The sequence below is a fragment of the Adiantum capillus-veneris genome, chromosome 23 (assembly GCF_014529385.1).
Source record: "Adiantum capillus-veneris isolate H3 chromosome 23, ASM1452938v2, whole genome shotgun sequence".
In the NCBI taxonomy this organism is placed as follows: Eukaryota; Viridiplantae; Streptophyta; class Polypodiopsida; order Polypodiales; family Pteridaceae; genus Adiantum; species Adiantum capillus-veneris.
The window spans coordinates 40,187,465-40,206,634 of NC_140953.1; the positions used below are offsets into that span (position 1 = coordinate 40,187,465).

At 42.6% G+C, this 19,170-nt stretch overlaps 1 protein-coding gene across 1 annotated transcript; it reads right to left on the reverse strand.

Moving 5' to 3' along the window:
• Positions 1-17,732: 17,732 nt before the first annotated feature.
• Positions 17,733-18,782, reverse strand: LOC147427682 (cytochrome b561 domain-containing protein At2g30890-like). The gene is made up of 2 exons (XM_086496760.1): positions 18,752-18,782; positions 17,733-18,578 (listed from the first exon to the last, which is right to left on the reverse strand). Exons 1-2 carry the CDS (start codon positions 18,780-18,782, stop codon positions 17,848-17,850), a joined length of 762 nt encoding a protein of 253 aa, XP_086352886.1. The 3' UTR covers positions 17,733-17,847.
• Between the last annotated feature and the right edge of the window lie 388 nt (positions 18,783-19,170).

Below are 19,170 nucleotides of genomic sequence, written 5' to 3' on the forward strand. Positions count from 1 at the left end.
AGTTAAAGAGGCGGAGCTATTGATGCTTTTCCCATAGTATTTTCTGATGGTAAAGTAAGGATATGTTACCCTTGAGAAAAATAATAGGATGAGATAGAAGGCTTATTATTATACTTAAATATGCATATGTACACTATAGGAAATATAATTATGTATCTAAAAAAATACAAGATAGATCTTGTAGCATGCGTTCCCACTATGTACGTGTCACAGCACGACACCGGCCACAGTAGGAATCCAACGGAGGGAAAATAGGGATTTAAAGGGGGGGCCATCTGCAAAAGAGCCATGTGAAACAATGGGCTAAAAAGACCCTAAGGTTCATCCCATTAAGACTTCCAAAATGCTATGGTTCCAAAATTCAAAGGTTGTGTCCAAAGGTCAACCCTAGGGAAAATTGGATGCTTTGTGTGTGCCCTAAAAGTCTTTGCACATCCCTACATGGGAGGGGGTGAGCCCTAAAGGTAGGGTATGAGAAAGAAATCCACACACACACACACACAGGCTCCCTTTACACAAAGGGAATGAGGGACACATGTCAGCTCCCTAGGCCAGATGCCCACAAGGTGTGCCCAATTTCTATTGGATGACCCTTGAAGTGGACCAATGAGAATTAAGCTAGAGTAAATCTAGTTTAATTAATTTAAAAACATTTAATAAAAGAAACCAATGAGAATTAAGTCTCCTAGAAGACTATTGGGCAGTCTCCCAAGGGGTCCAATGAGCATTCAGGAGCCCCATGGCTTGCCTGATTCCTATTGGTCAGGAGGCAAAGGGGTCCAATGAGAATTTAGTTTAATTATTTCATTACCTAAATCTCTCACAAAAGGGGAAAGGGGGACACATGTCAGAAGGCTATCACTTATGCTGTTTAATTGTAATTGGCTTGACTTGGGGAGGGCCAATGAGGCTTCAGCAAGAGCAATTAGCAAGAGGGCTCGCCCAATAGAGAGAGGGGGTTGATTTTTGCAAGGCATTAACACACACACACACACACACAAGCTCATGTGTGAAGAAAGAATACTCTATCTCCTCCCAAGCTTTAATGGAGAGCTCATCACCAACTCCAAGCTTGTGAGATAGAAGCCTACATCAACACTCTCTTGGCATGTGGATGCAAATCCAACCAAGAGCCAAGCTTCAATGCATGCTCATCTTCTCTACCAAGCTAATTACTAAGCTAAGCTATGCTAATATGAGTGATTATGTGAGGATATGTACATCTTTCTCGTAAGATACTCCTTCCTCTCAATCTACTTTCATAACCTGCTAGCTCTCACCATCTTCGAAGGTGTGTGAGGTCTTGGGTCTGAGAATGGGGATAATTCAAGTTGTGTTTGATTAAGTGTTTTGCTTAGTGCATGAAGCTTCCATCTTCATTGCACTAGCTAGTCTTGAAGGAATACAAAGAATTGTATTGTACAATGTCTCTCTTGATGGGAGAAACCATAATACAAAGCCTTTTGGAGGGGGGACCGGCTCCATGAAAATCCGGTCCTTAACTGTTGTCAATAGATTAATTTCTCTCTCTTTTGAAAGTATTGTTGATGCTATCTAACAAGGTGTTATGCTTTTTGTTGCTATCTCCACCCAAGCACTCTTGTAATTCTCATTAGGAATCTATTCTAATGAAATGCCCACTATGTTCATGCTAATTTTCCGCTACACATAAGTTATTAGGCCATTAAATGTTACATTGGTATCAGAACTCAAGGTTTCTCTTTTGTTGCTCGAGAAGGGAGGTCCTCAAGCTAGCTACAAATGGTTGCTATTATTAATTGCCTGTGAGTAAGTAGAATAGGGATTTTTTAGCCTTGCAGTACGCCTGCCTTCGTGCAGTTAACGGGGCATCACCGTCGAGAGCTATGGTCTTAATAGTGGAGTCCTACGAGGCTTGCATACGTCTTAACCACTATTGAGCTATTAGAAGCTTGACAGGAGCCGGTGCTATTTTGGTGTCGAAAGACCCTCTCTTCTATTCCTTGCATTTAATGGTATTCGAGCCGCGGGTACAGTAGCTTGAGTGCTTTTTCTAAAGGGGTAAAGAGGAGTAGCAACTAGGGCTTGAAGTGCCAAAGTACACCTTAAAAGTTTACACCTAAAAGTTGTTAGAATGGCTGACAATAGTAAAGAGAGTAAAATTAATGTTGATAACTTTGATTTTGCTCATGAGCAAACTACTAATGATGCTTCAATGCTTGTTAACTATCTTGTTTCTAGGCTTCAACAAGCCATAGGCAATCAATCTCTCCAAAGTGAAGTGCAACGGTAGCTTCGTGGTCATGGGATTCTCCAAGCTCATCACCATGACGAGAGAACACCTAGGAAGCCTCCTTGTGAGACTACCAAAAGAGGTCTCTCTCCGATTCGGGAAGAAGAAGAGAATCCATATGAAGGGATCAAGAATTTACTTCTTGATGATGCATCTCCTTCCCAAAGGAGAACTCAAGAGCCTCCACCGAAGGAACGAGAAAGAAGCGAGTCTCCCGCCACCTCGGCGGAGATGGCTCCACGAAGACGGCGAGCTAAACGCTCTCCATCACCACCAAAGCGGAGAAGACCGTCATATTCTTCTTCCCACCACAATTCAAAGAGGGATGATAAAAAGCAAGAGAAGAAAAAGGCGAGAACAAGGACACCCTCTTCTCCATCTTCTTCATCCTCTTCCTCTTATGAAAATTATGGTGAAGATGACAAAGATCAAGACAAGAAAAAGGCGAGAAAGAGGTCACCCTCTTCTCCACCTTCTTCAAATTCTTCACCCTCTGAAGAAAGTGATGGTGCAACCTTTGAACCATCAAAAAGAAGAGGCCATAGGAAATCCTATGCCGCATGGAAGAGGTCGTCCAAGTTGAAGAAATTCAAAGAGGGAGGGAAGAGCATCTCTTTCCTTACCTATGATGGTACCTTTGGTGCTACGGACAAAGTCTTGGCCTTTATCCAACAATTCGATGCGGTGTTTGGAGATGAGGGCTTCACGGAGTCCTCTAAGCTACGCCATGTAGCTATGCACTTTCAAAAGTCCGCCAGACAATGGCGGTCTAGCCTACGAGCCAACGGTGAAGCTCCACGAACATGGAAAGCTTTAAGAGCTTCCATTATGAAGCAGTTTTTGGCCACCGATGCCAAAGACAAAGTACTCACCGAATGGCGAAGCTTAAAGCTCTCTCCCAATGAATCCATCCACAAATATGTAGACAAGTTTTGGGACCTACAACTCAAAGCCACTGTCTTCAAAAAGTTGGATTTTGGAGAGCAAAAGCAACAATTTTGTGCGGGCTTAACCGAAGAAATGGCGGAGTATGTCAACTCCCAAAGACCACGTACCATATCAGTGGTAAGACACCACACTATGGTCGCCTCTCGAATCAATTTCCAAACGGGGGCAAAAAGAAATAATAAGCCCCCAGAAAACAAGGGTTCCAATGAGCCTAAGGGGAAGGACAATGTCCAAAAGTCTCCTAAGGGCAACTCCAACAAAGCTCAAAGAGAAGGGAGTTTACAAAGGTAAGAATAAACTCTCTCCTGAAGAGCTTGAGCGTTATCGTAAGGATAACCGGTGTTTCAATTGCGGCGAACAAGGGCATGCGTACCGCGCTTGTCCCCAAAAGAACAACCGCCAAGATGCTCCTAGAGCTTCCTTGGTTGAAATCGAAGAGGAGGAGACTCACCATACTCACCACAAAGGATCTCCTCTATGCCATGCTTGGGGAAAGGTAAGAGAACATGATGCTTTTATTCTCTTTGACCCTGGTTCTACTCACACTTTTATATCTTTGGAGTTAGCCACCAAGATAGGCATACAATCCTACGAGATGGGAGATGTCCTACCCGCAGACAGGGCCTTCAAGGGGCAAGAAGCTTCAGTCACTCCCTTAATTGGGAAATTGAGGCTTCATGTCCAAGGCTATGTGGACAAAGAGGACTTCTTTATCTCTCCTCTCAAGCATGAGGATGTAATCCTAGGGGCACCATAGCTGTCGATGTTAAATTTCCTGAAAGGAGAATCTCCTTTAAGTTCAGGGAAAAAGACATCTATCTAGATGCTAAGGAAATGGGTAACACCATCCCCATTGTACATACACCAGCTTTCAACAAGTCAATAAAGAGCTCTATTTCCGTGTACATGATTTTTGTTAAAGACTCTCAAAATGAACCTAATGCTTTACCAAAAGAAAATAAAAGCAACCAAAAGGAATTAGAGTTATCCAATTTTCTCAAGGGGTTTCAAGATGTTTTTATTGACGACATCCCTCGTGAGCTACCTCCTAAACGAGGTAATGATGACCATGCAATTGAACTTCTTCCAGGAATTTCACCGCCCAATAAACCTCCTTATAGAGTTTCTCAAGCTCAACAAGAGGAGATTATGCAGCAAGTGCATGAGTTAGTTGAGAAGGGTATGGTTAGGCCAAGCTCATCTCCATTTTGCTCACCTGTGCTATTAGTGCAAAAGAAAAACGGCACATATCGTATGTGTGTCGACTATAGAGCACTAAATAGGATCACTATCAAGAATAGGTTTCCCGTTCCACGGGTAGAAGACCTATTTGATAAGCTACAAGGATCGACCTACTTCAGTAGGGTTGACGTAAAAAGTGGCTATCATCAAATAAGGATAGTTGATCAAGACATTGTAAAGACCGCATTTCGTACTACATTTGGTCTTTACGAATACATTGTCATGCCTTTTGGCTTGACCAATGCACCAGCCACATTCAACCGCTTGATGGAGAAGCTGTTCAGGCCTCATCGAACCTTCACTAGAGTGTTCTTTGATGATATTATCATCTACTCTAATTCATTGGAGGAACACAAGCAACACCTCCAAGTAATATTTCAAGTTTTAAGAGAGAATAAACTTTATGTTAATCGAAAGAAAAGTGATTTTTTCTTGCAAGAGATTCAGTATTTAGGTCACATTATCTCTCAAGATGGCATCCAAATGGATCCATCCAAGTTAGAGGTAATAAAAGGATGGCCTAAACCAAGGAATCTTCATGAACTAAGAAGCTTCATAGGTATGTGTGCATACTATAGACGCTTCATAGAAAAGTTCTCACAAATTGCGGGACCATTACGTGACCTAACAAAAAAAAGCGTTAAGTATACATGGTCTGATAAGGAGAACAATGCTTTCGAAAATCTTAAAGAAAAGCTTATCTCTCAACCTGTGCTTACACTACCGGATCTCTCAAAACCATTTGAGGTCCAATGCGATGCTTGTGGTGATTGCCTTGGAGCTGTTTTGCTCCAAGAAGGGCACGCCATAGGCTATGAGAGTCGAAGGCTCGACCCTGTGGAGCAAGCTCTAAGCATATACGAAAAGGAACTCCTTGCAGTTCTACATGCCTTAGACTCATGGAAGCACTATTTATTGGGGACTCCTTTTATTCTGCGAACGGATCACCAATGTCTTAAGTACTTCATGACACAGACCAAGCTCTCCGACAAACAAATGAGGTGGGCAAATTTCCTTTCGCAATTTCATTTTCATATTGCTCACATTGCTGGCAAGCATAATCAAGTAGCTGATGCACTCTCAAGACGGCCGAGAGTGAATGCGGTTTCCATAGCAACTCACAATGATCTATCTTCAATGATAGATGAGTATGCTATTGATCCCGATTTTAGAGATGTGATTTCAGCCCTTGCATTAGGGAAGAAAGAAGAACCATTTACTTTACAAGATGATTATCTTCTTTATGGCAATAGACTATGTGTTACTAACTCACTACGTGAGAAAGTAATGTATGAATCTCATGCTCCACCTTATGCGGGGCATAGAGGGATTCGGTCTACCTTAAAGGGAATTGAAACATATGTCTATTGGCCTACCATGAAAGTGAGCATACAAGAGTATGTTTCCAAATGTGTGGTATGCCAAAAGACAAAATTTGATAGAGGGAAGCAACCTGGACTGCTTCAACCCTTGCCAATCCCTAATTCACCATGGGAGAGCATATCCATGGATTTTATCTTTGGATTGCCTAAGTCTATCCATGGGAATACGGGAATATGGACGATAGTAGAAAGGTTCAGTAAACAAGCTCATTTGATACCTGTCAAAAAGACTATCAAAGCCCATCAAATGGCAACCCTCTTCATTTCACAAATTTTCAAATACCATGGCTTGCCAATGTCCATAGTGTCGGATAGAGATCCTAGAATGACCAGTAATTTCTGGAAGGGTCTCTTTAAGAATTTAGGAACAAGGCTAAACTTCTCTTCGGCCTATCATCCACAAACTGATGGCCAAAGTGAAATAGCTAACCTAACCATTCTCTATCTACTAAAAGCCTATGTAACGACAGTAGATCAAAGATCCCAATGGGAGAAGTACTTACCCTTAGTGGAGTATGCTTACAATAACACTGTACATACTTCCACGAGAAAAGCACCTTTTGAGGTAATTGAGGGAAGATCAAAAAGTCCCTTGCTACTTAAGGTACATGGGAAGATCTTCGTTGCAGATGAGTATAGCCGAGACCTACAAGAATCTTTCCAAAAGATTAAGGATGCTATCTCTATCTCACAGCAAAAGGCTGCTGCTGACAAGCACAGAAGAGCCCAAGCCTTTAAAGAAAACGATTGGGTCTTGTTAAAGTTTCCCAAGGCTCGATTAAGGCACACGACGGGCAAGAATCCTACGGGCCACCAAAAGTACTATGCTAAACTAGCAAAAAGGTACTATGGTCCCTTCCAGATTCTTAGGCCAATCAATGACATGGCCTATGGACTTAAGCTGCCCAATCATTGGCTCATACACAATGCTTTTCATGTGAGCCTATTATAGCCTTACAAAGGAGAGCCACCTCAAGAACCAACTATTGAAGACCCACCGGAGATCCAGGACCAAGAGGAGGTGCTGCAGCCCGAGTCCATTCTCCAACATGAAGACAAGGTATTAAGAGGCGGTAAGACTATCCGACGATATCTTATTAAGTTTAAGAATTATCCTTTTGAAGATGCTAGATGGATGCAAGGCATACAATTAAAGGATAACCTAAACCTTGTCAATGCTTACAATGTTTCCCAAGAGTAAGCAAATTTACAAAATGTACAAAATGAACAAAATTTTTGTCTTATAAGACTCAATTTTTTTTTTTAATTTGTGCACAAAAATGAAGTAGTATGCATGCTTAGATCAAGTTTGCGGAGACGACGTCTCCCAAACACCAAGTAGAGCTTGTCACTCTACTATGGAAAACTGATAGGACTGATGTGCAGACATGCTTGCGCCAGCCTCAGGCTCTCAAGCGCCAAATGGACTAGTCATCCATTGTGGAATGATGTCGTAGGGTAACATAGGGATCCTCTACCCGCTAAGAAAAGCACTCATAAACATGCTTTATCTTCTCTACACCATAGTCGAGGACGACTATGATTTCAAGAGAGGTAATGTCATAATAATCAATATCTAATTGATCTCCTAAATGATTTTCTCATATTAAACTGATCATTTAATGTGAGGAAGGCCAGGGGAGAAAACGCTAGAATATTGGTTAAGCTAGCAGACCGGCCACAGTAGGGATCCAAAGGAGGGAAAATAGGGATCCAAAGGGGGGGCCATCTGCAAAAGAGCCATGTGCAACAATGGGCTAAAAAGACCCTAAGGTTCAGCCCATTAAGAGTTCCAAAATGCTAAGGTTCCAAAATTCAAAGGTTGTGTCCAAAGGTCAACCCTAGGGAAAATTGGATGCTTTGTGTGTGCCCTAAAAGTCTTTGCACATCCCTACATGGGAGGGGGCGAGCCCTAAAGGTAGGGGATGAGAGAGAAAGACACACACACACACACACACACACACACACAGGCTCCCTTTACACAAAGGGAATGAGGGACACATATCAGCTCCCTAGGCCAGATGCCCACAAGGTGTGCCCAATTTCTATTGGATGACCCTTGAAGTGGACCAATAAGAATTAAGCTAGAGTAAATATAGTTTAATTAATTTAAAAACATTTAATAAAAGAAACCAATGAGAATTAAGTCTCCTAGAAGACTATTGGGCAGTCTCCCAAGGGGTCCAATGAGCATTCAGGAGCCCCATGGCTTGCCTGATTCCTATTGGCCAGGAGGCAAAGGGGTCCAATGAGAGTTTAGTTTAATTATTTAATTACCTAAAGCTCTCACAAAAGGGGAAAGGGGGACACATGTCAGAAGGCTATCACTTATGCTGTTTAATTGTAATTGGCTTGACTTGGGGAGGGCCAATGAGGCTTCAGCAAGAGGAATTAGCAAGAGGGCTCGCCCAAGAGAGAGAGGGGGCTGATTTTTGCAAGGCATTAACACACACACACACACACACAAGCTCATGTGTGAAGAAAGAATACTCTATCTCTTCCCAAGCTTTAATGGAGAGCTCATCAAAGCTTACATCAACACTCTCTTGGCATGTGGATGCAAATCCAACCAAGAGCCAAGCTACAATGCATGCTCATCTTCTATACCAAGCTAATTACTAAGCTAAGCTATGCTAATATGAGTGATTATGTGAGGAGAGGTACATCTTTCTCGTAAGATACTCCTTCTTCCTCTCAATCTACTCTCATACCCTGCTAGCTCTCACCATCTTTGAAGGTGTGTGAGGTCTTGGGTCTGAGAACGGGGATAATTCAAGTTGTGTTTGATTAAGTGTTTTGCTTACTGCATGAAGCTTCCATCTTCATTGCACTAGCTAGTCTTGAAGGAATACAAAGAATTGTATTGTACAATGTCTCTCTTGATGGGAGAAACCATAATACAAAGCCTTTTGGAGGGGGGACCGGCTCCATGAAAATCCGGTCCTTAACTGTTGTCAATAGATTAATTTCTCTCTCTTTTGAAAGTATTGTTGATGCTATCTAACAAGGTGTTATGCTTTTTGTTGCTATCTCCACCCAAGCACTCTTGTAATTCTCATTAGGAATCTATTCTAATGAAATGCCCACTATGTTCATGCTAATTTTCCGCTACACATAAGTTATTAGGCCATTAAATGTTACAGTTTGGGTGCATAATGGAGATGAAATTGAGTGATTGGACTGAAGATAAGGACAAGCGTGCAAAGGGAAAAGCGGGTTTTCATCGATACCATAGCACCATTGATCATTTTGTCACTCTTCGTGTTCTCATGGAGGAAAGCTGGTTGAAAGGCAAGCGATTATATTGTTGTTTTGTGGACTTTAAGAAAGTCTTTGATATGATTCCACGTAACAATTTGTGGAGAAGGATGGAAGAACTCCAAATGCCAAGTGAGTTTATGCTTGTGGTTTCTCGAATCTATGAGAAGGTGATTTGTCAATTGTGCATGGGAAGAGAAATTTCAAAAAAAAATGTAATCACTATTGGGGTTAAACAAGGATGTTCGTTGTCAGCAACTCTCTTTGGTCTATGCATCGATCTTTTGGAACAAATGGTACTTGACTTTATGCAAGAAGAAGGCATTGAAGAGGTCACTATTTGCAATGTGGTAATCATGCATTTGTTGTATGCGGATGATGTAGTGCTTCTAGCACACACTTTAGAAGATGCACAAAAGCTTATGGTTGTTCTTGATAACTTTTGCTTGCATAGTGGGCTGATTGTGAACGAATCCAAGACAAAGGTTATGCTTGTGAAAACCAACCATAAGGAGAAGCCATGCATTGTGTACAACAATGAGACACAAGTGGCATGAATGTGCTATGCATCATTTGGAAGCAATAAAGAGAGCATTTTATGCATTTGAGAACATGTATAATGCGGGAAACATCAAGTGTTGGGTTCTCAAGAAGTATCTTTTTGATGCATTGGTGACATCGGTTCTTCTTTATGGAGTTGAAGTGTGGGGCGGAGCATCTCAAAGTCTACTTGGAAAGAGTTTGAGAATGTCCAAAAGTGTTTTCTTAAAAATTTCTCCAAGTGAAGACACAAACACCATGTATGCTCCTACTTCTTGAGTCGGGATGTCTTCCAATTCAGGTTATGGGCATGGAAAGGGTTGTGGAGTACATGATAAAGATGCATCAAAACCCCTCACATCAACTTCCTACAATTGCATGGGAAGCAAGCAAAAAAGTTCAAAAGACGCATAAAAGCAAGATCTTGAGCACAGGATGGATGCAAGACATAAAGAAGTGGTTTGGGAGATGCGGTGCATTACACTTGCTACATGATGCTTCAATTGACTCCCAAGTGAATGAAGCTTTTCTACAACACCAATGTATTATGGCTTGGGAGAAATCCGGTGGGTCACGCTTTATACATTACACCACCCATATTTCCCCCACCTACAAAGCCATGTTCTTCGGTGAAAGAGGAAGTGCTTTTTCTAAAGGGGTAAAGAGGAGTTGCAACTAGGGCTTGAAGTGCCAAAGTACACCTAAAAAGTTTACACCTAAAAGTTGTTAGAATGGCTGACAATAGTAAAGAGAGTGAAATTAATGTTCATAACTTTGATTTTGCTCATGAGCAAGCTACTAATGATGCTTCAATGCTTGTTAACTATCTTGTTTCTCGGCTTCAACAACCATGGACAATCCATATCTCTAAAGTGAAGTGCAACGGCAGCTCCGTGCTCACGGGATTCTCCAAGCTCATCACCATGAAGAGAGAACACCTAGGAAGCCTCCTTGTTAGACTACCAAAAGAGGTCTCTCTCCGATTCGGGAAGAAGAAGAGAATCCATATGAAGGGATCAAGAATTTCCTTCTTGATGATGCATCTCCTTCCCAAAGGAGAACTCAAGAGCCTCCACCGAAGGAACGAGAAAGAAGCGAGTCTCCCGCCACCTCGGCGGAGATGGCTCCACGAAGACGGCGAGCTAAACGCTCTCCATCACCACCAAAGCGGAGAAGACCATCATATTCTTCTTCCCACCACAATTCAAAGAGGGATGATAAAAAGCAAGAGAAGAAAAAGGCGAGAACGAGGACACCCTCTTCTCCATCTTCTTCATCCTCTTCCTCTTATGAAAATTATGGTGAAGATGACAAAGATCAAGACAAGAAAAAGGCGAGAAAGAGGTCACCCTCTTCTCCACCTTCTTCAAATTCTTCACCCTTTGAAGAAAGTGATGGTGCAACCTTTGAACCATCAAAAAGAAGAGGCCATAGGAAATCCTATGCCACATGGAAGAGGTCGTCCAAGTTGAAGAAATTCAAAGAGGGAGGGAAGAGCATCTCTTTCCTTACCTATGATGGTACCTTTGGTGCTACGGACAAAGTCTTGGCGTTTATCCAACAATTCGATGCGGCATTTGGAGATGAGGGCTTCACGGAGTCCTCTAAGCTACGCCATGTAGCTATGCACTTTCAAAAGTCTGCCAGACAATGGTGGTCTAGCCTATGAGCCAACGGTGAAGCTCCACGAACATGGAAAGCTTTAAGAGCTTCCATTATGAAGCAGTTTTTGGCCACCGATGCCAAAGACAAAGTACTCACCGAATGGTGAAGCTTAAAGCTCTCTCCCAATGAATCTATCCACAAATATGTAGACAAGTTTTGGGACCTACAACTCAAAGCCACTGTCTTCAAAAAGTTGGATTTTGGAGAGCAAAAGCAACAATTTTGTGCGGGCTTAACCGAAGAAATGGCGGAGTATGTCAACTCCCAAAGACCACGTACCATATCGGCGGTAATACACCACACTATGGTCACCTCTCGAATCAATTTCCAAACGGGGGCAAAAAGAAATAATAAGCCCCCGAAAAATAAGGGTTCCAATGAGCCTAAGGGGAAGGACAATGTCCAAAAGTCTCCTAAGGGCAACTCCAACAAAGCTAAAGAGAAGGGAGTTTACAAAGGTAAGAATAAACTCTCTCCTGAAGAGCTTGAGCGTTATCATAAGGATAAACGGTGTTTCAAGTGCGGCAAACAAGGGCATGCGTACCGCGCTTGTCCCCAAAAGAACAACCACCAAGATCCTCCTAGAGCTTCCTTGGTTGAAATCCAAGAGGAGGAGACTCACGAAACTCACCACAAAGGATCTCCTCTATGCCATGCTTGGGGAAAGGTAAGAGAACATGATGCTTTTATTCTCTTTGACCCTGGTTCTACTCACAATTTTATATCTATAGAGTTGGCAACCAAGCTAGGAATACAATCCTACGAGATGGGAGATGTCCTACCCGCAGACAATGCCTTCAAGGGGCAAGAAGCTTCAGTCACTCCCTTAATTGGGAAATTGAGGCTTCATGTCCAAGGCTATGTGGACAAAGAGGACTTCTTTATCTCTCCTCTCAAGCATGAGGATGTAATCCTAGGGGCACCATGGTTTGACCACCTGGCTGGCGATGTTAAATTTTCTAAAAGGAGAATCTCCTTTAAGTTCAGGGAAAAAGACATGTATATAGATGCTAAGGAAATGGGTAACACCATCCCCATTGTACATACACCAGCTTTCAACAAGTCAATAAAGAGCTCTATTTCCGTGTACATGATTTTTGTTAAAGACTCTCAAAATGAACCTAATGCTTTAGCAAAAGAAAATAAAAGCAACCAAAAGGAATTAGAGTTATCCAATTTTCTCAAGGGGTTTCAAGATGTTTTTATTGACGACATCCCTTGTGAGCTACCTCCTAAACGAGGTAATGATGACCATGCAATTGAACTTCTTCCACGAAGTTGACCGCCTAATAAACCTCCTTATAGAGTTTCTCAAGCTCAACAAGAGGAGATTATGTGGAAAGTGCATGAGTTAGTTGAGAAGGGTATGGTTAGGCCAAGCTCATCTCCATTTTGCTCACCTGTGCTATTAGTGCAAAAGAAAGACGGCACATATCGTATGTGTGTCGACTATAGAGCACTAAATAGGATCACTATCAAGAATAGGTTTCCCGTTCCACGAGTAGAAGACCTATTTGATGAGCTACAAGGATCGACCTACTTCAGTAGGGTTGACCTAAAAAGTGGCTATCATCAAATAAGGATAGTTGATCAAGACATTGTAAAGACCGCATTTCGTACTACATTTGGTCTTTATGAATACATTGTCATGCCTTTTAACTTGACCAATGCACCACCACATTCAACCACTTGATGGAGAAGCTGTTCAGGCCTCATCGAACCTTCACTGGAGTGTTCTTTGATTATATTATCATCTACTCTAATTCATTGGAGGAACACAAGCAGCACCTCCAGGTAATATTTCAAGTTTTAAGAGAGAATAAACTTTATGTTAATCGAAAGAAAAGTGAATTTTTCTTGCAAGAGATTCAGTATTTAGGTCACATTATCTCTCAAGATGGCATCCAAATGGGTCCATCCAAGTTAGAGGTAATAAAAGGATGGACTAAACCAAGGAATCTGCATGAACTAAGAAGCTTCATAGGTATGTGTGCATACTATAGACGCTTCATAGAAAAGTTATCACAAATTGCGGGACCATTACATGACCTAACAAAGAAAAGTGTTAGGTATACATGGTCTGCTAAGGAGAACAATGCTTTAGAAAAGCTTAAAGAAAAGCTTATCTCTCAACCTGTGCTTACACTACCGGATCTCTCAAAACCATTTGAGGTCCAATGCGATGCTTGTGGTGATTGCCTTGGAGCTGTTTTGCTCCAAGAAGGGCACGCCATAGGCTATGAGAGTCGAAGGCTCGACCCTGTTGAGCAAGATCTAGGCATATACGAAAAAGAACTCCTTGCAGTTCTACATGCCATAGACTCATGGAAGCACTTTTTATTGGGGACTCCTTTCATTCTGCGAACGGATCACCAAAGTCTTAGGTACTTCATGGCACAGACCAAGCTCTCCGAAAAACAAATGAGGTGGGCAAATTTCCTTTCGCAATTTCATTTTCATATTGCTCACATTGCTGGCAAGCATAATCAAGTAGCTGATGCACTCTCAAGACGGCCGAGAGTGAATGCGGTTTCCATAGCAACTCACAATGATCTATCTTGAATGATAGATGAGTATGCTATTGATCCCGATTTTAGAGATGTGATTTTAGCCCTTGCATTAGGGAAGAAAGAAGAACTACTTACTTTACAAGATGGTTATCTTCTCTATGGCAATAGACTATGCGTTACTAACTCACTACGTGAGAAAGTAATGTATGAATCTCATGCTCCACCTTATGCGGGGCATAGAGGGATTCAGTCTACCTTAAAGGGATTTGAAACATATTTTTATTGGCCTACCATGAAAGTGAGCATACAAGAGTATGTTTCCAAATGTGTGGTATGCCAAAAGACAAAATTTGATAGAGGGAAGCAACTTGGATTGCTTTAACCCTTGCCAATCCCTAATTCACCATGGGAGAGCATATCCATGGATTTTATCTTTGGATTGCCTAAGTCTATCCATGGGAATACGGGAATATGGACGATAGTAGACAGGTTTAGTAAACAAGCTCATTTTATACCTGTCAAAAAGACTATCAAAGCCCATCAAATGGCAACCCTCTTTATTTCACAAATTTTCAAGTACCATGGCTTGCCCATGTCCATAGTGTCGGATAGAGATCCTAGAATGACCAGTAATTTCTGGAAGGGTCTCTTTGAGAATTTAGGAACAAGGCTAAACTTCTCTTCGGCCTATCATCCACAAACTGATGGCCAAAGTGAAATAGCTAACCTAACCATTCTCGATCTACTAAAAGCCTATGTAATGGAAGTAGATCAAAGATCCCAATGGGAGAAGTACTTACCCTTAGTGGAGTATGCTTACAATAACACTGTACATACTTCCACAGGAAAAGCACCTTTCGAGGTAGTTGAGGGAAGATCAAAAAGTCCCTTGCTACTTAAGGTACATGGGAAGATCTTCGCTGCAGATGAGTATAGCCGAGACCTACAAGAATCTTTCCAAAAGATTAAGGATGCTATCTCTATCTCACAACAAAGGCAAAAGGCTGCTGCTGACAAGCACAGAAGAGCCCAAGCCTTTAAAGAAAATGATTGGGTCTTGTTAAAGTTTCCCAAGGCTCGATTAAGGCACACGACGGGCAAGAATCCTACGGGCCACCAAAAGTACTATGCTAAACTAGCAAAAAGGTACTATGGTCTCTTCCAGATTCTTAGGCCAATCAATGACATGGCCTATCGACTTAAGTTGCCCAATCATTGGCTCCTACACAATGCTTTTCATGTGAGCCTATTAAAGCCTTACAAAGGAGAGCCACCTCAAGAACCAACTATTGAAGACCCACCGGAGATCCAGGACCAAGAGGAGGTGCTGCAGCCTGAGTCCATTCTCAGACATGAAGACAAGGTATTAAGAGGCGGTAAGACTATCCGACGATATCTTATTAAGTTTAAGAATTATCCTTTTGAAGATGCTAGATGGATGCAAGGCATACAATTAAAGGATAACCTAAACCTTGTCAATGCTTACAATGTTTCCCAAGAGTAAGCAAATTTACAAAATTTACAAAATGAACAAAATTTTTGTCTTATAAGAATCTTTTTTTTTTTTAATTTGTGCACAAAAATGAAGTAGTATGCATGCTTAGATCAAGTTTGCGGAGACGACGTCTCCCAAACACCAAGTAGAGCTTGTCACTCTACTATGGAAGACTGATAGGATTGATGTGCAGACATGCTTGCGGCAGCCTCAGGCTCTCAAGCGCCAAATGGACTAGTCATCCATTGTGGAATGATGTCGTAGGGTAACATTGGGATCCTCTACCCGCTAAGAAAAGGACTCATGAACATGCTTTATCTTCTCTACACCATAGTCGAGGACGACTATGATTTCAAGAGAGGTAATGTCATAATAATCAATATCTAATTGATCTCCTAAATGATTTTCTCATATTAAACTGATCATTTAATGTGGGGAAGGCTAGGGGAGAAAAAGCTAGAATATTGGTTAAGCTAGCAGACCGGCCACAGTAGGGATCCAAAGGAGGGAAAACAGGGATCCACAGGGGGGGCCATCTGCAAAAGAGCCATGTGCAACAATGGGCTAAAAAGACCCTAAGGTTCAGCCCATTAAGACTTCCAAAATGCTAAGGTTCCAAAATTCAAAGGTTGTGCCCAAAGGTCAACCCTAGGGAAAATTGGATGCTTTGTGTGTGCCCTAAAAGTCTTTGCACATCCCTACATGGAGGGGGCGAGCCCTAAAGGTAGGGGATGAGAGAGAAAGCCACACACACACACACAGGCTCCCTTTACACAAAGGGAATGAGGGACACATGTCAGCTCCCTAGGCCAGATGCCCACAAGGTGTGCCCAATTTCTATTGGATGACCCTTGAAGTGGACCAATGAAAATTAAGCTAGAGTAAATCTAGTTTAATTAATTTAAAAACATTTAATAAAAGAAACCAATGAGAATTAAATCTCCTAGAAGACTATTGGGCAGTCTCCCAAGGGGTCCAATGAGCATTCAGGAGCCCCATGGCTTGCCTGATTCCTATTGGCCAGGAGGCAAAGGGGTCCAATGAGAGTTTAGTTTAATTATTTAATTACCTAAAGCTCTCACAAAAGGGGAAAGGGGGACACATGTCAGAAGGCTATCACTTATGTTGCTTAATTGTAATTGGCTTGACTTGGGGAGGGCCAATGAGGCTTCAGGAAGAGCATTTAGCAAGAGGGCTCGCCCAAGAGAGAGAGGGGGCTGATTTTTGCAAGGCATTATCACACACACACTCACACAAGCGCATGTTTGAAGAAGGAGAAGACTATCTCTTCGCAAGCTTTAATGGAGAACTCATCACCTACTCCAAGCTTGTGAGATAGAAGCCTACATCAACACTCTCTTGGCATGTGGATGCAAATCCAACCAAGAGCCAAGCTTCAATGCATGCTCATCTCCTCTACCAAGCTAATTACTAAGCTAATCTATGCTACATATGAGTGATTATGTGAGGAGATGTACATCTTTCTCGTAAGATACTCCTTCTTCCTCTCAATCTACTCTCATACCCTGCTAGCTCTCACCATCTTCGAAGGTGTGTGAGGTCTTGGGTCTGAGAACGGGGATAATTCAAGTTGTGTTTGTTAAGTTTTTTGCTTAGTGCATGAAGTTTCCATCTTCATTGCACTAGCTAGTCTTGAAGGAACACAAAGAATTGTATTGTACAATGTCTCTCTTGATGGGAGAAACCATAATACAAAGCCTTTTGGAGGGGGGACCGGCTCCATGAAAATCCGGTCCTCAACTGTTTTCAATAGCTTAATTGCTCTCTCTTTTGAAAGTATTGTCGATGCTATCTAACTAGGTGTTATGCTTTTTGTTGCTCTCTCCACCCAAGCACTCTTGTAATTCTCATTAGGAATCTACTCTAATCAAAAGCCCACTATGTTCATGCTAATTTCCGCTACACATAAGTTATTAGGCCATTAAATGTTATAATGGTTGGTGGCTACTAGTCCATGAGATTAGTTTCCTTTTGTGGTAATTCAGGATGAATTTTGAGACATTAACTTATAATCGTGCATTAATTTGAAAATTTCAACAACTTACTTTCATCGCTTATCTACTCATCGGCCACAGAATCTCTGTCTATCCTACATCCATTGTCCCTCTTGTGCCTCTCGCCTATCCCATGTAGGAAGAAGGCAATCTTGGTGCTACAACTTGTTTGTCTAATAAAGAGGCTCTCTTTAGCTAATGGTGATGGCACTTTTGACATTACAAGGGTAACAATCGACAACTTGACATTAGTTACCTCCCTCTCTCTCTCTCTCTCTCTCTCTCTCTCTCTCTGACCCACGGAGACAATCTACAATTAAAGTTGCAATACATGGATTGTGTTCAAAACTCAATTCTCAGTATAATATCAATAATTAGGGGATGACAAAATTGCTGCCACAAAAATCAGCACTATATATTGCTTCATCATAAGTTTTTACAAGCTACGAGCCACCAACGATGATGTTTGTACGCAAAATTTAAGCTGGCTGCTGTTGGAGGCAGCATGCACAGTTCTTGATCATGCAGCAGCTGGCGCAGATCCTGAGCCGCATGATATGCTCACTTCCTGCACGGCCAGCTGATCTCCTTTGCTTATACCTGTTTCTTCATCATGGGCCGTCAATGGTGCCGCTGTAGAAGCAGCAGCCTGAGGGAGAGCCCACTGCACCTGGCGAAGGTAGGCCCACCGGTCCTGGGCCAGGTATACTAGTGCCATCAACGCCACCTGTACGCTAAAGGCCACGTTCACACGAAATAGGGTGCGGCTGCTGATGAGCTCCAGCACATGCAAGACAATGAAGATATTTACAAGTGCCAACAGGATGGTCCCGGTGCCAAGGATCCAATGGGCGGCGTACCACACACCCCTCTTCCACCCAGCTCCCACATCCGGCCGCACCACCCCCAGAAACGCCACCACCAAAGGCGCCAACAGCAGAGCCAAGCCCAACCTCCCATGTGTGTGAGCAAGCCACACCGCCCCAAACTCGGCCAAGGCCAGCCCTCCGCCCCCGACCGCCAGAAGCAACCCCAAACTTTGCACAACGATGTGGCCTTTAGCTATGCGTCCGCTCAACAACGCATTACCTTCTTGGCGAGCAGTCCTCAGGAATCGGATGAGAATGACGCCAAGAGGCATGCATAGTCCCATGCCCAACCACATGAGGAGCCCATGCAGCACGATGACTTGGAGACGGTCCATGATGTGGCGATGGTGGCCTTCAGCTTCAGCAGCAGCAGCAAGTTGCGCTAAATCAGAACGACAGTGATCTGTTCACAGCTTACGCAGGGCCTTGTCGACGTCGTCCTTGTGGAGCTAAACCCCATTTCTTTGCATTTATATAGCTCCCGTAATCAGCGCGTAATCAAGCAGAAAAGCACGCGCTTAGGGCTAGAAAAGCACACGCAGTCCTGAAACGTACCTGGCACGTTATTAAGGCCATCGGGAATCATCTAGTGGCGTAGCTGGTTTTTAAAGGCAAGAATTTTGGTAGAGTTTTTCACCTTCAAACTCAACGTTGCATTTATCATTTTCCCCGGATATGTTTGTCTTGAGTTGATGTATTTGGTTGGAACGCCTTGAGGCTTGGATTCTTCAAGGGCGTTGTACCTTTCTAGTTTTAATACACCTTTCTAGTTTTAATACACATCAAATTGGTTCTCACTCTCACAACAGCATATGGGATCCTCCTTGGCCTAGCACAATGGCAGTGAACTTTACCTACTAATCTCTTACCTAAAGGCCAAAGTTCCTTGTGCGTGACAATATTGCCATGATCATAGAGGGAGGCATGGAGGATGAAAAATACTCAAAGGAGAGAGTACCCCTTGTGGAAAGATC